At 40.3% G+C, this 11,636-nt stretch overlaps 1 protein-coding gene across 1 annotated transcript; it reads right to left on the bottom strand.

Annotated features, from left to right (window-relative positions):
• Positions 1–4,171: 4,171 nt before the first annotated feature.
• On the bottom strand, positions 4,172–8,999 carry wnt8b (wingless-type MMTV integration site family, member 8b). Its single transcript, XM_004551658.6, has 6 exons — positions 8,796–8,999; positions 8,237–8,270; positions 7,249–7,387; positions 6,519–6,644; positions 6,282–6,424; positions 4,172–5,103 (listed from the first exon to the last, which is right to left on the bottom strand). Exons 1-6 carry the CDS (start codon positions 8,864–8,866, stop codon positions 4,534–4,536), a joined length of 1,083 nt encoding a protein of 360 aa, XP_004551715.1. The 5' UTR covers positions 8,867–8,999; the 3' UTR covers positions 4,172–4,533.
• Between the last annotated feature and the right edge of the window lie 2,637 nt (positions 9,000–11,636).

Raw genomic sequence — 11,636 nt, 5'->3', positions numbered from 1 at the left:
GTTATTTAATGCCACCATAATCATAAAATGATATAAAATAAGATCAATCACACACACATTAAATACATGAAATACAATAAATTAGGACCAGAAAGAAAGGATGGCAGCGGCTTTATTGTGTATTAGTATGTACATTTGTTTGTGAAACCAAAGATCCCTGGTTCAACTGTGGGAGGAGGCACAGATCCTGCAAAAGCAAATATGTGGCCCTATCTACTGTGGTGACCCCTGTGTGAATAAGGGAGCAACTGACAGTAGCTTCTATATAAAATATGTAAGAAAAAATAACAAAACTGATGAAGTTAGAAGCTCCGTGAAGGGAATTTTACATTAAACAAACGTGTTAAAAAGCTCCACGTGAGGATTGAAACTGTAAACCAAAAAGCATGTATTGTACCAAAATACTCTTTTAAATACTTTTGTTGAGTAGTTCCATGTTAAAGTACTTCTACTCCATAAGATGTCAGGGGGAAATATTGCATTTCCCCTTCAGTGCTTTAATTTCTCAGCCATAGTGGCGGGGATACTCTTCAGATTATAATAATAATTAATATTTTTCCTGTAATATTCTGAATTCAAGACTCATACTTTGAATACTAATTTAATTTGATTATGTGTCCCAGTAACACCACACAGTACCCCAGATGAGCCACCTATATAAGTCAAACTTTCTGCTTCAGATAAAGGAAGATGTAGTATTTTGATAGTGTGGCTCTTATTTCAGGAAAAAGACCAACTGCTTACAACAGTACTGGTCTTAACAAAGCACTGCATATTAAAAGTTTCATGAAAGTTAATCAGTGATGATCTGAAACATGAGTCTTTTTTTACTCTAATATTTAGGTACTCACACACTATGCCATGCTCAGCAGGCTGATTAGCCGATGCTGCCTTGTTCTGTTATTTAAATAACAACTGCTTTTAATGCTACACATAATTTTAGTTCAATAATGCAAATGCACTTCCTTTATGTGTTTTCTCCTGATTCAGTATTTATGTTCCCATGCTTAGTGTTGTTTGTTGTGGAGATCAGTGAGCTGAGCGGATCCCTCTGATGCTTTATTTTTCCCGTAGTTACTCACAGCCAGGAGATCAAACAGCCTGGTGAGTCACAAGAAACTTGTTGCTCCATCCTGCTGACCAATACCAGCAAATCTACCACTGCTGTCTTTTCCCCAAACAGCTGACAAAGCAATCACTCTGTGTTACAGTGGATCTCTACTGACGAATAGAAGCTGTTCATATCTATAGCACTTCCAAAAGTTGCAACAAATTTTGGCATTCATTGAGTTTTATAAAGCAGAGTAGAGCGCATAGTGGAAGTAAAACTCATCTGTACTCATCTGTGTTGGCTTTCATGCTGACCCTCTCCCCTCTAGGTGTTGCAGGTCTAAAACCCCTAAGCCATAAATCCTATAAGCTGAGGATTCTCTGAGGCATTATAAGTCATTTTCCCAACTTTAATTGTTTGCAAACAAAAATACTCCACATCAAAAGCTCAAAGTCTTAAAATTAGGTTTTAATACCGACGCTACTGTACAGATTAAAAGAAAAAAAATCTTTTATACATTATGCATCTCGCTGTTTTGGTTCAGAAGTTCAGATTAATTATTTAAACTGTGAAAGTAAGCAGCTGCTTTAAAACAGATCCCACAGTTCCCGTGTGGTGGTGGTGTAACCTGCTTCCCTGTCACCTCAGGCTCATGTGTTACCGCAGATCGAAAATGGCAGGGCCGGCCCGAGAGACGGAAGTTAAGACCGCTCGGTCAGAGGTCGTGTCACCTCTGCGTGGTGGGAAACTGTGTGCCCGGCTCAGCGACGAACACTTTGCGCTATTTCACACATCCGTGATAATATTTGGTTAATTCAGGTCAGCTCTCTTCAGTTCATCAGGGTGTGTGGTAGCGCATTTGAGGAAAATGCTGGTGTTTGCATCAAACTTTATGTCTGTCTGCCAGCTTTTTTCTTTATTGTAGTCCAAATATATTGAAGGTATTTAATAGTAATAAAAAAATTATAGTAAAGCAACGATTTAGAGTTAGAGTGAGCATTAATGTTCTCTGTCCTTGTGAATCTTCTCAGCTGATCTTATAGTCCAGCCCCTGATTTTAGATCTCATTCAGTGAACAGGAGAATAATTTCACAGATGTGTCAAACTGCTCAACTTTAACCTCCTAAGACCCGAACTCTTTCATGGCACGCACTTTTAGTTTCTCTTTGCTATTTGGGTTGATTGGGACCTGATGAATGTAAAAACAAAGAATTACAGTATGTGATTTCTTTTAACCAATTTTTACTTATTTTTGTTTCTGAGAAAAATGAGATCCACATATGAGGACATTTGCTTTAAATTCTGATATAACAGTATAATGTCCTTGTAAGTGGATATCAGGCCCTTGTAGAGCAAAATTTAGTATTTTGGTCTAGACAACCCAAAATGTGATGTCCACATATGTGGACGCCAGGTCCTAGGAGGTTAAAATGTGTTTTTCATGTTCAGCTTTCCCACACGTTAACCAATTGTTGTGCCAGCATGCTTTCCTCACTCTCTGGGGTGCTTTTTCACACGCGGGTGTAAGTGGGCAGCAAACGACTGCTGATGGCGAATTACTGGATGGCAGCATGGAGAGGAAAGCACAAATGAGAATCACTGCATTGTGCACACTGAGTCTAAAGTGGCTTTGTTAGGTTTAATCCAAAACGCTTGTCCTAATTATATTTCTGCATTACCTTTGAATGCAGTGAATGAACATTTTGTGCCTCTGTTGTACTCCCTAACACAACAAATTTGCAGGACTGCAGAGCCGCGGGGCTTTTGTTCGTGCGAGGGTTTTGCTGCATGCCAGTCGGAGCGATCTGACCAGCCCACGGGGGTCATCAGAGGAGAGAGGAGTTTTGATTATAATCATTATTTGGTAAATAAGATGTCAACAAGGTGTTTCCTTGACACTTCATTGAGTAAAAGGAGGAAGGTGCAGAAATGAATGCCCCCGTCTCAATAGGGACTCTAATCTCCCCTTTCATGTCTCTTCTTGTCTGAAGGGTTTCAGCTTCGGCTGCCATGTGCTAGTTTGCCTGAACCTGGCACTTCTTACTCGCAGGTGGGGTGAGTATCCTGGCAAGCATGTGTTTATAAAACCCACTTGTTTGGGCACAATACTTGAACTAACTTCTTTTGAGCGAACAGTGTGAATCTGTGCAAAGCCTTTTCCCAAAGTCCTTTAGAAGGCGACAGCCCATTGAGAGTGGAGAAGAAGGGATTACCTTCCTCGACAGTGGTGCATTTCCGAGAGAGCTGATTAGCTCTGCATTCATTGTTAAATCGAGCAAAGGCAGGCCCTAGAGGAGTGAAAGGATCCAAATAGGTGGGCCCAGAAATAAAACAGCCACAGGAAGCCTTGCACAGCTAGCCCAAAGTTTTCCCAACACTTCTTTCCCCCACTCCTAAGGAGGTGCGGCGTGAAAAAGGAGATTAGCATACAAAATTAGAGGCGGGATGATTTTTAAGGGCAACTTGCCTCATGCCCTCCACCCCCATGGTCCTACTCTGTCTGGACAAAGTTAATTAAACTAGTATTAAACAGTGAAGAAACTTCCAAGCGCTCAGGAGTTAGGGGGCTCTTTGAGGATTACCATGATGAGGGAGAGAATGGGAGGTATTTGTTGAGGCGAAATTGAGAAAGGCGTGATGGAAGGAAGAGTATGCTGGAAAATTTTCTATTCTTGTTGGTATCCGAACCCCAGTGGGAGGAATGTGAAGCGTAATGCTGTGTTTACTCCAAACGGCAGGGTATTACTGTCACAAAGAGTGTGTTAAAGAAGGATGAGTACTTTCTCCAGGCTGAATGATAGACAGGGTTGACGGATTTATTATTCTTTTATGGCATTTTAATAGTAAACAAACCACAAAGAAAACTAACAATAAAGCAAAACTAGAAAATGCTTCGCAATAAATTAACAATGTACAGTACAAAGTGCTTCATTTTATGTACAATTAAATACATGAAGAGGTGGAGCAAAGGTCACAACAAGCCAAATGATGGGAGAGAAAATTCAAAACTTGACACTGATGGGTGTTTTATATACAAAGATTACTGACGGGTTCATATATATATATATATATATATATATATATATATATATACATATATATATATATATATATATATATATATATATATATACACACACATAAGTTATTTATACCACAATAGCCACGTCCACCAAGATTGTGTATCTGCATGACAATAAATACATGAAGTTGTGGAGAATTTTGAAAGCAGATAAAAACTCTTCAAATGCCCAGTGACTTTTCAAGATGTTGTAAAAAATATAAAAAATATATCTTAAATACATTTATTCCTAACCATCTATAAATTTGTTAAAACCCTTCTCATCTCCTCTATCTTGTGGCCGTTGTGTTTACTTTTAAAACGCTGTGGACACTGACGACGGTCTGAGATCATCCTTTTATCCAAAACAAACTATCTAAAAAAGAATCTGCCGGGGAGCTGCAAGAAATCATTAAGATCCTCAGTGCTTCTTCCTCAGTCTGAGGTTCTTCCTGCGGCTCCCGGCGCTCTCGCTTCTTCCCCTCTGACCTCCTTTTTTCACACAAAAGTACTTGGTCACTGTCTTTCTGCACTGCTCGCACTTTACCGCACAGCACCAGTGAAATTTACAATTACAGCTCGACACCATCTCAGCCTTACGCTCCTCCACAGCCAGGCCGCACTCCCCACATAGTCTCTTGCAGCTTCGCTTCTCCCATTTGCTCAAGTTCTTGCCTTTCTTTAGGCACTCGCGGCCCTCAGTGCCAGGCAAACCCAGAGTGCGATTTTCCAGGCAGTAATCAGGAGAGTCCTCGAGGTGGACCAGCTCCTTACGGGAGATGGAACTAAAGGTCTCGGCGATGGCCCCCTTGCTGGCCGCGCTGTTCCCCGCTCCTCTCAGAAGGTCTACTTTCAGCGCCCTGTGGTACTTCTCCTTCAAGTAGTTCCCCACCTCTCTGAACTCTGGCAGCTGCAGCCAACAGGTCTGAGTTGTGCAACTTCCTGACACGCCATGGCACTTGCATGTCCTCTGCATGGTTCCCTTCACAGCCTGGGCACACAGACACAGTTCATGTTATCAAAATAAATAGGAATAGTTCACTGCATTAAAGAAAACTGTGTTTTGCTCTGAGTTTAGTGGAAAAACTATCAAAACATAAAAACCGTAATTGTGTGTTGGTGCATACATTTCCTGCAAATTCTTGATTGACGTGTGGTCAAATTAACTGATTGTATTCTCAAAGTTTTTCAGATAAAGGCATGAAAGCGGTGAAAAGGAAGAAATGATAGCTTCGAGGTCCATCGCGGAGTTCCTTGTCATCCATTGTGTTTCCTGACTTCAACCAACACAAAACAGCTGTCAATTGAAAAGCGGTGTTTTCTTTCCGTGAAGAGGGGATGAACTTTCTGTTGAAGTGAGGCTGAATCAAAGTTTCACATCGGGTCGCATTGTTCCTCGTAGAATAAATAGAAGTATTTATTTAGCATGTTCATTATCAACATGTTTTCTAGTGTGAGACGACCCAATGGAGAGTCCCATTGAGTGGATAAATGAAAAAGGAGGGGTTTTTCCCTCTCTCTTTCTATCCCCATTTTTTTCTGTTACAATGATGCTCCAGGTGCCATGGGAATCCCAGGGCCCAACAGGGGGGAGCAAAGGCACCGTAAACAAAGACCACTTCAGCTGCACGCCTGTGGTCCCCTCAGACTCCCTCGGGGCCAAACAAAGACCAACATAAATGTGGGATCCTTATTGCAAGAATAAAACTAAACACTTATTTTAAAAAAAGCAGAATAATACAGAATGCCGTGCAATGTCTGGCTCCCCAGGATCTCTAATTAAGCGTGCACCAGTGATCCTGAGATTCTTGAGTTGAGGTTTTGTCATAAGGAGCATTCAGCACTGGTAAATAGGCCCTTCTGGTACACCGAACACGCTGTTATTATTGGAGACGAGTGGCACCTCACTTATAGCGACGTGAAAGGGATGCTTGGGTGGCACACTCAGCGTAATTCTGCGCAGGGAAAAATGATTCAAAAGGTGCTTTACAATCTGCAATCAGTCGGAGGGCCGTGTAAGATTCTTACATTTTAAGCCAGGATGCCACCCAGTTTAAATAATGAGTGGTTAATTAAAGCCATAATATTGCATGATTGTACTGCATCTCATGCAAGATGCTCGTTTTTCATTTGCAAGTTGATCGGGTAAATTAAGAGGGCATACTGTACCTTGCGCCCAGCCTCATTGTTATGGAGATTCATGGCTGCCCGTGCATCCTGTCCAGTCTCTAAAGCATCAACAAACTGTTTGGAGATGGCCTCACCAAAGCCAACATTGTCACTGCAGCCACCCCAGAGCCACCCGTGACCACCTATAAAACAAAAAGAATGAAATTACTGGAATCGCTTTAGGAAGCGAAAACTGTCCTTTCACATGTCATGTACGCGTTCGTGTATCTCTCTGACCTCGTTGTCCATTTCTGCTGTCATCACAGCCGCAGTTATCGAAGTCTCCAAGGCTGCAGTTCCGGGTTAGGGTGTACATAACGCCAGCTGAGCTGATGGCGTGGACAAACGCCGTCTCTCGATTTGCTATTATCATCGGAGAAACTTGTTAGCTATGTTGTCTAATACATTCACACAATTATACTCCAGTTGCTTCCTTCCACTAAGTTAAATCAACTACAGAGAGAGTTTAACTTTATGTATTTTGTGTTGTTGCTGTTGTTTTTTTAATGAAAATTATTTTGAAAAAAAATCCCGCCTTCGTGCCAGGAGAGTAAAACCCTCACTGACAGTTATTATAAATATTCTCTAAATTAAACTAATTTTATTTTATATTACCTAACAAATCTGTCTCTTTGTGTTTGTGGATCTCTGTATGTAGAGGCTGTGATTCGGTGGGACATGAGTGCCTTTTTGTTTTGGCTCTTGTCTTACTTGCCTCTGTAACAATCCCAACTCTTTGGACTAAGCAAATATTTGTAAGACACAAAGAAGACAAAAAAACTCAAGCATCAGAAATAAACCTAAAAAAAAATTAAAAAAAAAAAGCACACAGTTGCATACCACTTTTTAAACATCTTTGAAAATCTGCCATGTTTGCCATGAGTTGGAATCTCAGCCTCGTAGGCGTGTGGGAATATTTGGGATGGCGTTGAGTTGTTCTGTGAGGGGTGGGGGGGTCAGGACTTACCACTGCGCAGGCTGCTGTGCGTGGATAGCTGCAGAGCTCGCTCGGGGCAGTTCCAGCGGTCCCATGCAAACTGGTATTTGCACTCCTCTATGCCACTCTGAGCTCCTGCTGCCACGCTGCTTGAGTAGATCAGGTATGCCTGCGTTATAATACAATGCACATTTTACAGCAACAGCAGTGTGATTTCACAACATGGCATCTGCTGTGATTTCAGTACCAGGATGCATCCTACCTAACAAGCATCATATTATACTTTTAGGAAACATGGTTGAACGAGCTTGATCAAGTACAGGGAAAGTCAGTCGCTGCTATCTGCGGGACTAAAAGATCATGAGGGACTGGATCAAGGATGTGCGACTTTCACATTTGTTAGTGTTAAATCCACTGCTTTCATGTCACTTTCTTATCAGTGCAAAATTTAAGTTACTATGTGGAGTTTAAAATGTGGAAGAAGCTGGTATAAAGTGGTTACTCTTTAACAGACAGATTAAATAGATGATATCTGTCAGTTATGTGACAAAAACACTATGAAGCGGCTCAGTTTGCATGTGAAGGTCTCATCAGCTGCAGTAAAGTCTCAAAGCGCCGTCTGTGCGGGTTTCGCCTGCCGCTCTGCTGCTTGTTCGGACTGTGTGAATGATAATATAACTAATATGTCTCAAGTGGCCTTCAGGGAGATGGAGTACCACCTCTTTCACAGGGGTCTGGATCACTAATGATGACCACCCACTACAGCAGTGCCTGCTCTTGCCTCTTAACACATTCAACCCTCGGCTACACAGAGCCTTTGAATAAGGTCAAGTGTACGGATGGGGGGGTAAAGAAAAAAAATCACAAAAGTCCAAGAATATCACAGATGTAGCACCATTGTTCAACGCAGACAGGTACCAGAATTTGTCCCTAAACTTGAGTTAAGATCTCATAAGAAGTGTCTTTCTCTTTTGTGGAAAAACAGAGAGGAGAGAAGATCAAAAGAAAGTTGGCTTACCTTGGGTCCAGTCATCAAGAAATTATTCACTGACCTGGAAAAGGAGACAGCTTATTCACCCTGGGAAGCTCAGTGTCCTCCACAAATTCCTCTGCTAATTCATCTCTCATTAGTGCACTTTGTAACATGTTAAACTATGACATGTGGGTATTCAAACTTTAGTGAACCACACTACTGAAAGATTTTTTAAAAGTGGGAACTGATGTGGGAATGTTATTTTATTGACTTAGTCAAGAAAAAAAAATTTCGCTGGTTGATGGATTTTAGTTTGTAAGAAATCTCAGGGAATTTTCAAAACCTGGCTACCCGCAAATCGACCTCATAAACGGCTTATATTTAGCCAACACTAAGTGCTTATTAACCGCCTTCAAACCCAATAAGCCCTTTATAAAAGGTTCTTTATTGAATAATTCTATTAAATAAATTGGGCTTTTATTTTTCGAATTAATAAATGAATAAAAGTTCCCCGCGTGTGTTCAGTTAATCCTTTTCAGTAGGCTATTTGGAGCGGACGTTATAGCCAAGAAAGTGGCTAATATTTCATAATAAACCAACTTACCAGCAGCAGGTGGACCTCATGTGAGTCAGGAGAATGAAAATGTAATAAAAAACCTCCCAGTGCATGAACATCCTGACAGGTGAGGGGAGGGAAGAGACGGCAACTCGTCCAAAGCTGCAGACGGCGTGAAGATGGAGAGGACACTGAACTACCAGCACATGAAACTTCACAAGGGCTTCCAGGATTCAAGGCGGGGGCTCTGAAATGGAGCTGCTCTCGTCCCAACAAGAGATTATCTGCTTAATTAAAGATTTTCCCCCTTCTTACTCTCTTGGCCAATCAGAAGTAATGCACCAAGGAGAGACTGAAATGATCAAAAGGGCACCCTGGGCCTTCAGGGCCGAGCAACGGTAGGTTCCCTGCCTTCCTTTAAAAGCAAAGGCAGATCTGTTTAATCCTTTAGGAAAAGTGTAACAGTGATCCCTTGAATTTCTGCGCAGAGAAAATGTTTATTTAAGCTATCGAAAAGCAGTTGATTTGTCGGGGATTAGCTGGAGGATAGCCGTTTGTCAGTTTGATGGGACAACAGAAAACTTTGGTTCAGTTTAACAAAGGTGTGATTGAATCAGTGTATCTGTCATGGAAACTGTTACTCAACGAAATTTAACAGCACCGAGCGAGTGTGTAGATTCATACAGGTCAAATACTCCCGATTAGTGATTGATTTTTAAAATTGATTTATTTATTTTAATTAATATTTGTTTATTTATAGGAGAGTTAAAGCAAAATTCTGCAAATGAATGATGTTTGGGTGGGGGTTCTTGATAGATGCATTCTCAGAATAATGTGCGATGACGTGCTGCAGGGAGCGGCGATGTTTATTTTGAGTGTTTAGCAGGTTTTCCCTTAAAATTTTCTATTTATTTATTTTACTGATCTTAGTAGGAGTACATTTTTGTTTACTTGCCTGCTATATTTTAACAGCCACATAAAAGGTGGATTGTGACAGAGTGAAGGCCAAGCCACTGATCAGAAATAGGACATTTGCATCGCTAATCCAGACGGCCCTTTCCTGACACTGGATAAAGGGTTATTCCCCAATAACCTCGTCTGACCTTTAGGTCCCTTCCTTTATCTGAGGCAGGACTTTTGCGATCTTCTTGTGTGCAAATTGGGATTTGGGGCGGGGGAGGGGGGGTCATCATGAGGGACTTCTGAGGGATGTTTTTGGATTAAGATTTAAAAAGAACTGACAAGTAAGATGAGATGAAATCAGGAACCACGTTGTTGCCTTAGCTTCTTTTTTTTGTTTTTGTTTCTCCAAAAAAACACTACATTTATTTTTTTTCTTATAAATGAATTGGTCCTTATTTGGCATCACCAACCATTTGATGGACAAGCCACTCACCCTCCTGAGCCACAGCCACCTCAAACATAGAGTTCCTCATTTTTACATGTGGTCTCCCAACTAACCGGGCCCAATCCTGCTTAGTTTCCCAGATCAGATGAGAATGCTTAGGGTGCTATGACCATGAGCTACGACAAGAAGTTTGTTATTCCTTACCTGAAACAAACACCAAAAATTTAGCACTGCAGATTTCAGTAAACATGATGGAAACTGAGTACATTTTTAGCTTCACACAGCATAAAAGTATAGCGTGAAGAGGCATTGTTTATGTATGTGTCATAATTGTTCAAATGTGTGACAGTGTATGAATATTTAATCCCAGGCACAGAAGAATACTAATCTTGCCACACTTGCAGTGCACAGTTTATTTTTATTTGTAAATTAGATTAAATTCAGAGGTGTCCCACACAAATGCTGCCTTTGTCTCACAGCAAGTTTATCTGCATTTGGTCACCCTGCCACAGTAAAAAAGGACAATGTCAAAGTTTAATGGAGCAGAAACGTAATGCTGCAAGTAATGTTCAGACCATATCTGAATAGCATGTCAAATGTGTAACCTGCAGATGGATATGATCCAAACTCACACAGCTATCAGCAAAGATAAGTGATTTCTATAAGGGTCATTTTCACAGAATCCAATATGTGGCGCTGAAATGTAATACTTAATGTTTTTGAGGGTTTTTAGATTCATTCACACAGTTCATGTTTTTGTCGTCATTTTTTATTTTTTTTTATTCTTTAAATAATGTCAAAGTGCATAATCTTCTTGTCTAAAGTAGCATTTTGATTAGTAACATATACTTAGCTGCTTTTGAGTGATTCTTAGTATAGATAGTATAAAAAAAACAAACAGCACTGGTTGTGATTCTTGCTTTTATTTCATTTTTTTAAATTTACATTATTTATTTATTTTTATTCGGAATGTGAATAGTTTTACAGTGCTCCAAATTTAAAAAAAAAAAAACAAGAAGTCCGTTCTGGTGTGCAAAGAATTTGATGCCTGCTTAAGGTTCATACATACAAAAAACAACAATAAAAAAAAGTCTGAAAATCAAGAACAAAGTGCCTTTATCAGTGTAGCAAGTCATTCTTAAAAAGAGACAAACTACTGATTTGGTGATGGTGATGATAACTCATCACAGAAAAGCAGTAGGGAGACAGACACTGGTTGAAGCATGTGAAGGATAATTTGATGCTGAGTACACTCGTTTTTCCATTTAAAAATCTTGAAAAATAAATAAATAAAAAGATAATCACACACATTTGTATGTTAAGCTAAGCACCTGTGATTAACATCCTTCCAAATCCCTTACTTGTGAAAACATTTTCTCATTATATATGTACTTTTACAATTACAATAAGTTTGGCACCTTCTAGGTCATTATGATCTTGACTTCGATGTTGTAAAGTCATTCTTTGATCATCTCTCTCTTCTGTAGTCTTTCAGGCCTGTCGCTGTTGCCGAGCTGGTTAGTACATTAGTTCTTACTAAC

The sequence above is a fragment of the Maylandia zebra genome, linkage group LG13 (genome assembly GCF_041146795.1).
Source record: "Maylandia zebra isolate NMK-2024a linkage group LG13, Mzebra_GT3a, whole genome shotgun sequence".
NCBI lineage: Eukaryota > Metazoa > Chordata > Actinopteri > Cichliformes > Cichlidae > Maylandia > Maylandia zebra.
The sequence above is the reverse complement of the archived record's forward strand: the minus strand, read 5'-3'. Positions and strand labels throughout refer to the sequence as shown.